Below are 15,000 nucleotides of genomic sequence, written 5' to 3'. Positions count from 1 at the left end.
CCTGTTGTGCAGAAAGTTTGATCCTGTATCCAAACGTCCCACCAGGATTCCTCATCATCCCGACTCCTGTTCAGGCCCTGATCTCAGAGCAGTTCTGTTCAAACTTTAAAGAATAAAAACATGACACAGGAAGCAGAAAATGGGACCTTTAATCTACAGTTATAATGATCGGAAACGAATTTGCTTTAAGCAAGAAAATAAAAATGACATTAGAAGAGACTAAGACACGATGAGCAGAGGTTCAAATGAAGCTCAGATGTGATCTACTGAAGCAGGGATCCATTTTCAACAGTGTAGAGTAACTAAAGTCTCTTCCGGTACCGCAGGGATATGTTCTGTAACTTGCGTGCTTTTGCTCTGGCATCAATAGGCTGGAAGTCCGACACCTTTATTCTGAAGAGCCCGTAGGAACCGGCACAGTAGCTGGGTCTGTTGTGCTTCTGGGTCTGTTGCTTCAGCTGGACATCTGAATAAAATACAGGGTGTCATGATCCAGCGTGTCTCCTTGTGCTGTCCCTCTGATGGACTCTTTCCTGAGTCTCTCCGTCCTGCCCACTCCCAAAGCCAACCTCAGCATCTTCCTCTCTGCTACCTCCAGCTCTGCCGCTGTCTCCAGACCACCCAACATGGCTGGTCTCGCCACAGTCTTGGACACCTCCTTCATTTTAGCTGAAACTCTCCACCCGTTCCAGCCTGCCTCTACACACTTCTTCACCTCTTTACCACACTCTCTGTTGCCCTGGACTGTTGACCCTAAGTACCTAAAAGCCTCCACCTTCTTGATCTCTTGTCCCTGTAACCTCACTCTCCCACTTGGCTCCCTCTCATTCACAAACAGATACTCCATCTTACAGCAGATAACTAAGTCAACCACCATCTGTCCTTCTGCGTTCCACTCCCGGATACTAAACCTGCCCTACTTCCTACTCTCAGTCCTAGACTCTTGGCGTTCCTCTTCTCTCTCTTCCTACGGACACACCTTCCTTCTCTCTTTCTTCGACCAACAGTAGTCCAGTTTCCATTGGCATCCCGTACAACAGCACTGATGGCGGTCGTTGTTAACCCTGGCCTCAACCAATCTTGTATGGAGCTCATAGGTTTGATTTGCATGTTTGATTTGGCAAAAGTTTTCCATCGGATGCCCTTCCTGACACAACCCTCTATATTTATTCGGGCTTGGGACCAGCACAATAAAGCACTGCCTTGTACCCCTCTTGTGGCTACATTACAGACAAGTAGCTGGTCTGGTCTCATTTTCTCCGGCTTATCCAAATCCGGGTCGCGGGGGCAGCAGCTTCAGGAGGGATGCCCAGACAGCCCTCTCCCTGGCCACCCATCGGCTCCTCCGGGGGCCCCCAGCCGCTCCCAAGCCAGGCGAGAGATGTAATCTCTCCACCTGGTCCTGGGCCGGCCACGAGGCCGCCTCCCGGTGAGACATGTCCGGAACACCTCTAAAGGGAGGCGTCCGGAAGGCATCCTAGCCAGATGCCCGAGCCACCCCAACTGACTCCTCTCGATGTGAAGGAGCAGCGGTTCTACTCCGAGCTCCTCCTGGATGTCCGAGCTTCTCACCCTATCTCTAAGGTTGAGCCCGGCCACCCTGCGGAGGAAACTCATTTCAGTCGCTTGTATCCGCGATCTTGTTCTTTCGGTCATCACCCAACGTTGACGGCCATAGGTGAGGACTGGGACGTAGATCGACCGGTAAATCGAGAGCTTTGCCTTCCGGCTCAGCTCTCTCTTCACCAAGACGGATCGGTTAAGCGCCCGCATCACTGCTGACGCCGCTCCGATCCGCCTGTCGATCTCCCGTTCCATCCTACCCTCACTCGTGAACAAGATCCCAAGATACTTGAACTCCTCCATCTGGGGCAGGACCTCCTCCCCAACCCGGAGAAGGCACTCTACCTTTTTCCGAGCGAGGACCATGGACTCTGACTTGGAGGTGCTGATTTGCATCCCTGCCGCTTCACACTCGGTCGCGAACCGTCCCAGCATTTGTTGGAAGTCCCTGTTCAATGGCGCCAGAAGAACTACGTCATCCGCAAAAAGCAGCGACGAGATCTTCTGCCCACCTAACTCGACACCCTCCACTCCCCGGTTGCGCTTAGAAATTCTGTCCATAAAAGTTATGAACAGAACCGGTGACAAAGGGCAGCCCTGGCGGAGTCCAACCCTCACTGGGAACGAGTACGACTTACAACCGGCTATCCGGACCAAACTCCTGCTCCTTTGGTTCAGGGACTGGGCGGCCCTTATCAAGGGACCTTCCATACTCCCGGAGCACCCCCCACAGGATGCTCCTGGGGACCTGGTCATAAGCCTTTTCCAAGTCCACAAAGCACATGTGGACTGGTTGGGCAAACTCCCAACTCCCCTCAAGCACCCCAGCAAGGCTAAAGAGGGGATCCGTGGTTCCACGACCGGGGCAAAACCCACATTGTTCCTCCTCGATTAGAGGTTCGACTATCAGTCTAATCCTCTTTTCCAGCACCCTGGCATAGACTTTCCCAGGGAGGCTGAGGAGTGTGATCCCCCTATAGTTGGAACACACCCTCCCCACTCTTAAAAATAGGGACCACCACCCCGGTCTGCCAGTCCAAGGGCACTGCCCCTGATGTCCACGCAATGTTGCAGAGGCGTGTCAACCAGGACAGCATTACAACATCCAGAGCCTTAAGATACCCCGGGAGGATCACATCCGCTCCCGGAGCTCCGCCGCCAGGCAGCTGTTTCACTACCTCGGCAACTTCTACTCCGGAAATTGGATGGTCCATCTCCTGGTCTTCTGACTCTGTTCCTCCTTGAGGATACGTGTTGGTAGCTGGTATCATGTAAAAACACACACACATCCAAAGATGGCCAAGCTGAGATCCTGTGGGCCTGCAAGATACTGACTGACAGTTGTGTGATTTGTACCTGATCCTGGATCCCTGGCTCCTCCTTCGTTCTCCTGTTTTTCCTTCTGTCTATCACTTTTCATTTCCAGGATTTTGTCAGTTACATTCAGCAATTTTCTTATAAATTTCTCTTCTTTTATCCCATTCTTATGTTGGCACCTCTGAGCATCTTCCTCCAATTCTAATAACACCACCAAACACACACACAGATGCACACACGTTATCTGATGCCACTATTTGGGCATCACATGACATCCATACGAAGTTAAAACGTCTTCAATTTGTGCTTCAAAATATGAATCCTGGTCCAGAATAAAGGCAGTATTGTAACATTACTGTAAGTTATGGATAGAAATGAGTTGGTGCTGTTACCTTTAGCTGCTTGGCTTCTCCATGTCTCTTTGTTTTGGTGAACCTCTCGGATCCAAGTGGCTTTGAAACTGTTAAAATCCACTGAGGCCAAAGAGCAGCTTCCATCTGATTTCGTACTCTTTCCATCACTACAGCTAATACTGTTGACACTGTAGAAGGTGGAGACATTCGTGTCATCAACATACACATTCCAAAACCACTGGAGCTGTTAGCCAGATGGTGCATTAGCTCATACAGTCACAGTGTGGCATTCTTATAAATAATGGTCATATAAAATAATGCACTTAGTTCTACAACAAAATATCTTTACCACTGAAATTCAATTTCATTCAATATTATATCGCTGATATCCATAACCTTTCCAAAAACCTTCTGAGCTTCAACACCTTTGAGCAGGACAAACGTATCCCGTTTCTGGATTTAGCAAGATTCTGCTGCATTTGCCAGGAAGCAAATTAAATGGGAAAATATTTCGTTGTTTCATAAACAACATTTTTTCTTGCTCAAATGAAGTTTACAGTTCAATAAAAAACCCAAACATTTTTTCAGTCAATAGAAGTTAAATGACAAATTGAAAAGAGACATTTGCGGATGTTGTTAAAATAGGAAACATAACTAACGTAACTAATTAAACCATGAGGTTAAAACAACCGCCCCCTCCTTGAACCAACACCTTACTGCGGTGGAGGGGTTTGTGTGCCCGGATAAGCCTGGGAGCTCGGTTGTCTGGGACTGTTATGCCCCTGGCTGCGCCTCCCATGGCAAACATGGGCCAGACTAAGGGTGGTTCACCAACACACCATGAAGATCACACAATCAAGGTCGTTTACGTCGCCCGAAGTTGCGTTACTGGGGCCTCACTCTGGATGCAGGCCTGTGGCAAGCTCCTGGGGGCCAAATCTGTTCTCATGGGACCGTCCGGGTGCAGCGTCACGGGCCCAACTTCCTGTAGGCTCAACACCTGGTGTTAGGATTCAGTGGTTTTTGTTGTGTTTTTCCTGGTTCTTTCTCCTCTCCCTGGCAGGCAGGTCTGAAACCCCACCTCCCTCACCCGCAGCCCATCTGGGGTGTTTGACTTGGCAGCTTTAAGGAGCGACTTGCTCCTACTCTCATCACCAGATCGTTGTAGTTCCTCTGTGGTAACGCTTGGCTCCCCTTTTGAAATCAAACTTTTGCTAGTCTGCATTCCTTGTGAGATTTACCTGCATAACCTTTATCTTCTTTTCCTATTTTTCCACAGTTCCCAGTTCAGTGCTGCTGAGATCCGCCTCGCTTACCTGCACATTTCCCACCTGTTGCAGCTTTACCCTTTTGTAACCTTTTGTTTTAGAAAATAAACCTTTTCATGGTCAGGTTGGTCCTTGTCTTCATTTTGGATCCTGTTTCTGACTTCCCTTGGCTTAACACCAGAATTTCTAGGCGTAGTCAGGGGCCGGAGGGAGTCCGGTTTGGGAACCACAGGATTTCATCCTTGCTTTTTGCAGATGACGTCTTCCTGTTGGCCTCATCAAACCAGGACCTAAAGCATGTCCTGGGCGGTTTTCTGCTGAGTGCAAAGCAGCTGGGATGAAAACTAGCACCTCCAAATCCAAGGCCATGGTTCTCAATGTGAAAAGGGAGCTTTGCCCTCTCCAGGCTGGTAAAGTCCTGCCTCAGGTGGAGGGGTCCTCGGGGTCTTGTACACGACTGAGCGTGAGGTTGACAGGCGGCTTGGTGCAGCTCCTGCAGATATGCAGCCGGTGTACCAGAACATTCTGGTAAAGAGACAGCTTTGCCGCAAGGCGATTTATCAGTCAGTCTATGTTCTTATTCTCACCATGAAATTTGGGTAATGACCAAAAGAATAAGATCGCATATACAAGTGGTGGAAATGAGATTCCTCCCCAGGGTGGCTGGGCGCTCTCTTAGAGTTCGGGTCACTCGGAAGGAGCTCGGAATAGAGCTGCTGCTCCTTCGCATCAAGAGGAGTCAGGTGCCATGGCTCAGGCATCTGTTGCAGATGAACTCTGGACGTCTCCCTAGGGAGGTCTTCTAGGCATGTCCCACCAGGAGGAGCCCCCTGAGGCAGATCCAGGGCATGCTGAGAGACTATGTCTCTCGGATTGCCTGGGAACACCTTGGAATACTCCTGGAAGAGCTGGAAGAAATTTCTGGGGAGAGGGAAGTCAAGGCATCTGGCTGCTGCCCCCACGACCCGGATCCGTAAAAAGCGGGACAAGACAAGACAAGACAAGACGGTCAAAGCGACTGGTTCCCGAGGTGGTTTCAAAAATGGGCAGCTGCTCTGAAGGTACCCAACCATCCCCGCAGCGCCTGGGTGTTAGGCAGCGTCAGACAGGTAGACCTACCTCAAAAATCACTGACCTTGAACGTCTGAAGCCATCCAGGCCCAGCAAACATGCCTCCTCCATGAGGGGGGTCATTATCTTCTCAATCATTTCTGTCATGACAGTGAAAGTTGGCTCCACAATGAAGTCGATGAATCCTGTAGGAATTCCAACTCAGAATTTAATTTCAACAGACACATTTCCTGTTCAGCCATTTTCTGACTTGAACTACATTCCTTCACCTTACCAATCTGGGACTGGGCTACCATTGTGGATTTGCGGTCACAAAGAGGGGAAAAGGGTAGACCCAGCTCTGCTTCTTTGTCACCCTGAAAAAGTGGAACTCTTTGAAAGTGACTTTATGGCAGGCTGATCATTACTGAATTAAAAATATCCTCAGCTGCATATCAAAACCTGTTATACGATGATCACGGTTTTGTTTCTGCTAATAATAAAAAAGACTCATCAGAAGCTAATTTATTTAGTTAGTCACTGTAGATACTCAAGAACACTAATTCACCCTGATGTGCAAATAACGGTTTCATTAGAGTAGTTTTTCAGGTTTATGGTTTATTTTGATTTAATATTCGTAGCTTTCAGACATAAGGTTATGACCACCTACCTAATTTTGTGTTGATCCCCTCTTAACTGTGGCCCTTAATTACCAAGACCAGGACACCAGACTGTCCTGCCTGTTGAAGCTAGAATCCACTGAAGCTCTATTGGACTGAGATCTAGGATTATTTTTTTTAACTTTATTTGTCCTTGTGGGGGCAATTAACCCTCGACCGGTCGGCCACTAGAGCAGCAACCTGGATGTGGGGGGGCGATGGACAAGCGTCACGTTTTGATGGTGGAGGAAACCGGAGCCACAGATATGGCGCGCATACTCCCAACACAGAAGGCCTGTTGTAAGCTCAGACAGCCTTCAAACCCCCCACCTGCATCAGTGGGCCTTGACCCTATGACCCCGCCACAGGTTCATGTCTGACAGATGCTGACCAGGGCAGACTGGGAACACCCAGTCACACGCAAGTTTGGGGACTAAATGGGTTAGGGTTAGTAGTTAATGTCCTGTAAAAAGCATCTCCAGCTTGTAAAGTGTGATCACCTGTCTGAAGAACTCCTCCAACAGAGAGAAGGTCCAGCGGTGATGGAGGCTCCAGGGTTTTGCAGGGTGACTGATGTCAGCAGTATGAAGCAGCAGGGACAAGGCTTTGGCTTTGTCTATCCTGCAAGCGCAGTCACTCAGTTACAGGCAGGCTATGCTACTCTTACACGCACCTGTGTGTGTGTGTGTGTGTGTGTGTGTGTGTGTGTGTGTGTGTGTGAGCCTGTGAGTGTCTCTTTCATTTCAGCCAAAAATCCATTCTACTCATAGTTCCTGTGGGTATTTTGCTCTAATCTTCCTCCTAGAAATTTGCCTTAAATTTGTTGAACTAGAATCTACAATGATGACGAGCTTTCTTAGAAAGTAGCAACACAAACCTTTGAATCTCGAGCATATTTCAATGGCATTTACAAACAGCAACCTGTTTTATTCCTCTGTGGGCAGGTTAGGAAGGTAGATATTCCCACTCCAGGGCCTGCAGATGGGAGTGACTAAAATAAGAGATACTCACGCATCAGGCTGCTGCAGGAGGCTTTTCATGACTTTAATCTGCTCAAAGTGGCAGGACATGTCAGTGGCCAGCACCATCTCTACCACCAGACTACGAAGTTCTCTGAAAGCATGAATGGCAGTCAGATACACAAGCACATTGTATGGTGAAACAGGGTTGGGGTTGGGGTTGGGGGGTAGGGGTAGGGGTAGGGGTAGTCCAGAAGCCGTATCCTCCCCCCCGCCACCTCTCTCTGGTTGTCAGATAAGGTTCACGTGTATCAGTGCATGTTTCAGATGTCATTTCTAGTCGCTGTCTTTCCCATTCCTCTTTCCTCTTGTTCCTCTCATGACGGATCACCACAAACGTTTATGGTATAGATCAGGAGGGCTTTCTTCTTCTCTTATTTTAGCTTCCAATTGTTTTCACAATATGAAAGAGGTCAACCATTTTCCAATCCGCCCAGCGTAGGGTGATGGACTTCCTACTGTGGTCTTCCTTCCCCAGTACTCAGCGTCTGATTTAATCTCGTCTTAAACTGGTTTAAAGCATTGTCCCATTACACAGATCATCATCATTTTTACTGAACGTGCTGTCTCATCGCCCACGACCCACTGGTCTGACTGCTGTCCCAGAACCTTCTTCTTGGGTTATTGACGTAGCTCACTTAAATATGTAATGGAACATTCGGTTATTGTTATTGAGATGTTGACAATGTGTGCAAAGGTTGGAGAGCAAGACTACGTGTATACTTATGATGGCTCATTTGCTAGTTGGAATGCTAACAGGAGCTGATCATTGTTGATGATTGGTGAATACTGTTGCTTTTTCACTTCAACTCTGTGATTTACTTGAATAAAACATTGTCATTATTTCTGTTTCTTTCTCACCATAAAAGCTTTTGCATTTGCAAAATACACAGAGATGTAGCCAAAGTGCACAAAATTATCTTAACAGTCAATAATTATAACAATCTTTTTTTTTCCCTAAGAGGGTTTGATTTTAAGTTTTTCCTGACCCGACCAGGGTCTGAGGACAGAGGATATCACAACTGTGCAGCTTGTAAAGAACATAACTGTACCTTTGAACAACCACCTCCTCAGAACTGATACCTGCTATCTTGTTCTTCCAAAGCTTTTGAAAGCTTGGAGTCACGATTGATGTGGAACTGACTTTTTCAGATCGTGTAGCCTCACTCTCCCGGTGGTGCCGCTTTAACTGATTCAACATCAGAAAAACTTCTCTTTCTCCTCATCTCTCCTTCTCTCCAGTTTATATCCTTCTCTCCCTCTCCTAATGGCTCTGCTCTACCAGTTGGTAGTTGCACCAGATGGTTTAGGACTGGAAGCTAGCATTTCATTTACATTGGTCTCAATGGCAGAGTGGCTTTAGTGACTCTTTCTGTAGGATGCTTTGGATAAAAGTGTCTGATAAATGTAAATTTGAATCTGAATGCTTCTCAATCAAATTAGAAATCAAATAATAGTGATGGACATGCAAGCACGCATGAGCTGGTATTAACTTCAAAGCCTTTTTCTTTTCTTACCTCCAGTCATCTTTGGAAAGATTTGATAGTATGTTAACTTCATCGTTATTCTGCAGAAGACGATAGACAGCGCTGACGTGGTGGTTCTCCAGAACGGCGTGATCGTTGTACAAAAGTGAAATATCCGACCTGGAAAATGGGGGGAATCAAATGAGTTTAAATGGAAATATTGCTGAACTCACATTATTCTGTACAATTTGCAATAATACCTGGTTTGAACATGGAAGTTATTGGTGGTTCCTGTATGTTCGTAGTCATGAATGGCAGCTGCAAAAATTGTGGCAAAGATCTCCAACTCAGATAACCAATGCTGCAAGAAAGAAGGACACACTGAACACTCACGGTATGACGTAGGGGTGACGTGATATTTCTAGAAGGACAACCACTAAAGTAGCTTTAGCACCTGCAAGTTTCACATCCCACCACAAATTAGTTGGAGGTGAGGAGCAGAAGAAGACTATCATATAAACATTTCTTGGTGCTGCCAGGAGGGGATGTAAAGATCGTGAGTGTCTCCTACAGTTCCTGGAGGATCAGCCACAGTGATCATGACAAAGTGGTCATACTTGTTCTCTTCCATATCTTTATCTCATTTGCTTAGATCGTCTTTATTGTTGAGCTAATTGATCTCATACAGAGTTGACCGAGAAGTTGTCATGCAAGATGATCTTGTGCATTTCAAGAGCCTCTTAATTATTCAGACAAAAAAGTCTTTAGTCCTTTTGATTTTGGGTGACCTGGTGTGAAGGATCTATGGGTATAGATGATCTGGAAGCTGCTCTCAGGTGAAGACGCCTCTGGAGCTGTTGTTGGATTATAAGGTCTATGACCAGGCACACAAAGAGAGGGGCGGCCAAAATCACAGGGGAAACTCCTCCACTAGGATTTGGCTGATACGTCCACCACAAACCCACTATTCAGTGGAAACACACGTAACATTGGACAGTGAGTGAGTCAATAGTCTTACCAGCATTCCAGTTTTGAGGAGGAGGTAATGTATGGTCTGCGTGACATCAGCAGCATGTATCAGATTATGATATGGGTTTTTGTGTTTGCTGTAGCCCACCTCTAGCGAGTCCACAAATGATATGAGAGCAGAAACTGGGATCTGAATCAAAGGCAAGAAAACATCAATAAATATTGTTTATTCTTCAGGGATCCTAACAAAGAAAGCCCAAGTTCCAAGCTCCTAAACTATGAACTCTTTAGTAAATGTGGGACCAGCATGGGGAACATGTTGGGCACCTTGCCCCCATCCTGCCCGAAACATGATGCAGAGCAGCTGTCTCCAGTATTCACGGATGTCTTCAACACCTCATTGATGCTTCAAGGCTTTCACCATCATCCCAGCTCCCCAGAAACCAGAAACCATCCTCTGGTATGTTGACTTCCCTGGATCCTCTGCCAGGATCCTGTTTGTGGACTTCATCTCTGCCATAAACATGATAGTCCCTGTTCTTCAGCGGGACAGACTGTCCAAGCTCAACTTAACTGACTCCACCTGCAGGTGGAACACAGACTTCCTCGTTGAAACAGCTCAGACCACTGGGGAAACATGTCAGGCGGAAGGTCAAACATCACTGTCTCCACTCAAAAGCATGTCCTTTCTCCTTAGCTCTTCTCCAGATATACCAGCACCTCATCCTCCAGTCACCCGATGATATACCAGCACCTCATCCTCCAGTCACCAGATGATATACCAGCACCTCATCCTCCAGTCACTGGATGATATACCAGCACCTCATCCTCCAGTCACTGGATGATATACCAGCACCTCATCCTCCAGTCACCCGATGATATACCAGCACCTCATCCTCCTGTCACCAGATGATATACCAGCACCTCATCCTCTAGTCACCCGATGATATACCAGCACCTCATCCTCCAGTCACCCGATGATATACCAGCACCTCATCCTCCAGTCACCCGATGATATACCAGCACCTCATCCTCCTGTCACTGCATGATATACCAGCACCTCATCCTCCTGTCACTGCATGATATACCAGCACCTCATCCTCCAGTCACCCGATGATATACCAGCACCTCATCCTCCTGTCACTGCACGATATACCAGCACCTCATCCTCCAGTCACTGCATGATATACCAGCACCTCATCCTCCTGTCACTGCATGATATACCAGCACCTCATCCTCCAGTCACCCGATGATATACCAGCACCTCATCCTCCAGTCACCCGATGATATACCAGCGCCTCATCCTCCAGTCACCTGATTATATACCAGCACCTCATCCTCCAGTCACCCGATGATATACCAGCACCTCATCCTCCAGTCACCCGATGATATACCAGCACCTCATCCTCCAGTCACTGCATGATATACCAGCACCTCATCCTCCAGTCACCTGATGATATACCAGCACCTCATCCTCCAGTCACCTGATGATATACCAGCACCTCATCCTCCAGTCACCCGATGATATACCAGCACCTCATCCTCCAGTCACCTGATGATATACCAGCACCTCATCCTCCAGTCACTGCATGATATACCAGCACCTCATCCTCCAGTCACCTGATGATATACCAGCACCTCATCCTCCAGTCACCTGATGATATACCAGCACCTCATCCTCCTGTCACCCGATGATATACCAGCACCTCATCCTCCAGTCACCTGATGATATACCAGCACCTCATCCTCCTGTCACCCGATGATATACCAGCACCTCATCCTCCAGTCACAAGAGAATTAAACTCCTGAAGGCTGCAGATGACACCACCCTCATCAGATTCTTTGCTGGGACCAGCTCAACATTACCTCCCTGATGTTGGCCCTGAAGTTTGGGGGGTGCTGTAAACTATATTAGAGACAGGCAGGCGGGCAGGCGAATACCTTGAAGCGACTGATCAAGTCGTATCTTGTCAGGAGCTCATAGAGGACAAACTTGAGCGAATGGTCTCCACTGGCATCATTCAGTGCAAACACATCAAAGGACCACTTGTCCACTTGCTAGAACAGAGAGAAACAGGTATTTTAGCTCTAGCAATTTTAGCTCTAAACATCAAAAAGTAGTTTCATTATTTCAAACTTAAAACAATACCAAAATGAAACAATATACCTACAGATGCTTTTACTATCAACAATAAATATCTAAAATGTACCTCAATCCAACCAGACATCCTCAAAAAACTCCAATGAAGGTGTTGCACTTTTTAGCTGTCGTACATTTGCTATTGATTAAATAAAAGCCATGTTCAGTGCTCTTCTCACACTGTCCAGTACCTTGAGCTCAGTCACAACACCGGGGGGGTAACTGAGAGCAGCCATGTGGGAACTGCGTCTGTACATTCTGTCAGAAGGATTAATAGACACAAGATTACACAACAGTCCAAATACGTACACATTAAAATGCTAGAGGTAGTATTTCTGAGCAGCTGGATGATGATGGTGATGGTGGTGGTGGTGATGATGGTGGTGGTGATGATGATGATGGTGGTGGTGGTGATGATGGTGGTGATGATGATGATGGTGGTGGTGGTGATGATGGTGGTGATGATGATGATGGTGGTGATGATGATGGTGGTGATGATGATGGTGGTGGTGATGATGATGGTGGTGGTGATGATGGTGATGGTGGTGATGGTGGTGATGGTGATGATGGTGGTGGTGGTGATGATGATGATGATGATGATGGTGGTGGTGGTGATAATGATGGTGATGATGGTGGTGGTGATGATGGTGATGGTGGTGATAATGATGATGATGATGATGGTGGTGATAATGATGATGATGATGGTGATGGTGGTGATGATGATGATGATGGTGGTGGTGGTGATGATGGTGGTGATGATGGTGGTGGTGGTGGTGATAATGATGGTGATGATGGTGGTGGTGGTGGTGATGATGATGATGATGATGATGATGGTGGTGGTGATGATGGTGGTGATGATGGTGATGATGATGATGGTGATGGTGGTGATAATGATGATGATGATGGTGGTGATGATGATGATGGTGGTGGTGGTGGTGATAATGATGGTGATGATGGTGGTGGTGATGATGATGGTGGTGATAATGATGATGATGGTGGTGGTGATGATGGTGGTGGTGATGATGGTGGTGGTGGTGATGATGATGATGATGATGATGATGATGGTCTTGGTCTGGCTTTAGAACTGAACAACTGAGCAAGGAAGCTCAGATAATCTGGGATTTTCTGTGTCTCAGTGCTTTACGTTATTTCCATTGATGGAGCATCTAACACACCTTTCTGTATTTCAGAGGAACAAAGGTTAAGTGGCCATGACTGGTGTATCTGGGAGCTCTGGCTGGACATGCAAAGATACAAAACCTCAGGCCGAGTCCCATCCCTTCTCCCCAGCACAGTTAATGCAAATGTTGACTGGTTTCATTCCAACGCTCCCTGTTCTGCTAAGGCTTTGGGGACTCAGTCAAGAGAAACACAAGGAGAAGATGTTCAACAGCTTATTAACGTCTGGATGGAATGATGGTTTTCTGAAGCAACATTTTGATTACTGCAACCTTGAAGTCAGGGGTTAAAAAGAACAAATGATCTGGTCAAGACATAACTGCCGATGAAATTCAGAATATCCTCCATTAAGTGTGTTGGGATGGGCTCTAAAAGACAAGGTCATGAACTAGTTCCACATTCAGACGAAACACAGGAGACCACACAGAGTAGCGTTGCATGAAGCTTAATTTATTCAAATGAGGAAACTGTTCAGAAAACCGATAAACTGTGTAAGTCAGTGGTTCCAGTAGTGTCTGGATGTGTAGAGGAGACCTGCATGCTGGATGGGAGGAAGGGAGCACAAAGGACAGCAGCCATTTTATGTTGAGGAGGAGCTCAGGTGTGAATGGATCACAGGTGTGGCCTCTCTGCAGGACACCCCTCCCCAAACCCAGCTCCACTCACACAGACCCAACAGGGTCATCTATCTATCAACCAGACATCCATCTGCCTCAATAAACTTCACCATCGCTTCACAAATAGTCAGCTACTGTAACATCCCAGCGTTAGAATGCGTGAGATGTAGTATCAGCCATTATGTTGGCCCTTTATGTAGCAAATAACCAGGTTGTATGGCTGCAACAACAGCACCAACACCATCAACCACTGTTTTGTAATGGATACAAAAGGTTTGGGTGATCCCCACCCATCTGCTAACACTGCAGCAGCCTGGGGAGTCCAACCCTTTCTTTCAGTAATATAGATCGTGATCTTACCAGGCACACAGTTTGCGCTCTAAAATGGCCGAGTTCTTTGAAGGGTTTTGGCTTCAGACCATCAACTAAAATGACCACCTAATCCCATACAGATTCCATGTGAGTCTGGTGCTCAGTCTTCCTCATGTTCCCTGAAGGTTGGCAATAATTTTCAGGCCTGAACTCGTCTGCCTGCAACACTGCAGGTTTTACACACTGATATATTTTATATTTTTATATTTGACTTTGTGACACAGTCAAAGCGGCATAAGCAACCAACCCCCAACCCGTCAGAACACAACGGAACCATAAGGTGGGCTCCTCTCAAGGAGAAACGGTTAAATGTGAATGACATAAAGTATCTACTGTAGCTTCAGATGAAAGTGGGAACAAGGTATGTTGTACTTCCAGACAATGTTTTGCCAAGTTTGCTGCACATTATTATAATTTTGATGTTAAGTTCCCAGCTTCTGGGAGCTCCGTTGCGGGTTTCTCCCTGCAGGGGGCGTGGTGGAGCCATGCTCCGGCCACAGCTGGTACCGTGGGCTGTGCACCTGCAGCCTATTGGTAATCTAGCCGCCTATGTGTGGACTGAACTCGTGTTTTGTTCCCTAGCGAAACCCTGACTACTTGTTTCTGGATTATTGTTGTGAGTTTTCCTTCATGGACTAGTTTTGAACTTTGTCAAGGTCTCTACGCCTTTTTTGGGTTAAACAACTTTTGTAACCTTCACTAAAGGCTTCTCTCGGACACCATCCGCCACTGCGTGTTGCCTGCTTTCGGGTCCTGGCACAACCGACTGTAACGTTTGATAAACTTATTATGGCTGTGTGAGTTAATGTAACATGTTATGTTGTGTATTTGGTTGTGTATTGTGTTTGTTCATGAGGTTCATCACATCAAGGAAGACATTAAAGGTCTCAGTTCTGGTTGACTTCTTTCAACTGGAGTGTGAACATTTGCTCATTCTTGGCAACAATGGCTAGCGGGTGGCAGGAAATGGAAGACCCACAGGCTTCATCTGTAAATTTAAAAAACATTCAAAAGCAAATGACTGGTCT

General features: G+C 46.9%; 1 protein-coding gene and 1 long non-coding RNA gene across 5 annotated transcripts in view; one reads left to right on the top strand and one right to left on the bottom strand.

Annotated features, from left to right (window-relative positions):
* Positions 1-134, top strand: part of LOC115248302 (uncharacterized) — a 3,079-nt gene extending 2,945 nt beyond the window's left edge. Inside the window, exon 5 of the long non-coding RNA XR_003887223.1 lies at positions 1-134. This exon is cut by the window's left edge and continues 297 nt beyond it. This is a non-coding gene — a long non-coding RNA (uncharacterized lncRNA).
* The window catches only part of LOC115248301 (calcium/calmodulin-dependent 3',5'-cyclic nucleotide phosphodiesterase 1A-like), a 23,707-nt gene continuing 8,840 nt past the window's right edge, over positions 134-15,000 (bottom strand). For 3 of the 4 annotated variants that reach the window (XM_029831930.1, XM_029831929.1, XM_029831931.1), the window contains 12 exons: positions 11,996-12,062; positions 11,606-11,722; positions 9,714-9,854; positions 8,956-9,056; positions 8,747-8,875; positions 7,222-7,323; positions 6,711-6,831; positions 5,847-5,928; positions 5,637-5,757; positions 3,273-3,421; positions 2,920-3,081; positions 134-466 (listed from right to left, as the gene is read on the bottom strand). In XM_029831930.1, the coding sequence (XP_029687790.1) occupies positions 303-466; positions 2,920-3,081; positions 3,273-3,421; positions 5,637-5,757; positions 5,847-5,928; positions 6,711-6,831; positions 7,222-7,323; positions 8,747-8,875; positions 8,956-9,056; positions 9,714-9,854; positions 11,606-11,722; positions 11,996-12,062 (1,456 nt within the window). In that variant the 3' untranslated portion in view covers positions 134-302. Of the gene's footprint in view, positions 467-2,919; positions 3,082-3,272; positions 3,422-5,636; positions 5,758-5,841; positions 5,929-6,710; positions 6,832-7,221; positions 7,324-8,746; positions 8,876-8,955; positions 9,057-9,713; positions 9,855-11,605; positions 11,723-11,995; positions 12,063-15,000 lie in introns of those variants that run through there. The other variant, XR_003887222.1, reaches the window with a different exon arrangement.

The sequence above is a fragment of the Takifugu rubripes genome, unplaced genomic scaffold (assembly GCF_901000725.2).
Source record: "Takifugu rubripes unplaced genomic scaffold, fTakRub1.2, whole genome shotgun sequence".
NCBI classification, from domain to species: Eukaryota; Metazoa; Chordata; class Actinopteri; order Tetraodontiformes; family Tetraodontidae; genus Takifugu; species Takifugu rubripes.
The sequence above is the reverse complement of the archived record's forward strand: the minus strand, read 5'-3'. Positions and strand labels throughout refer to the sequence as shown.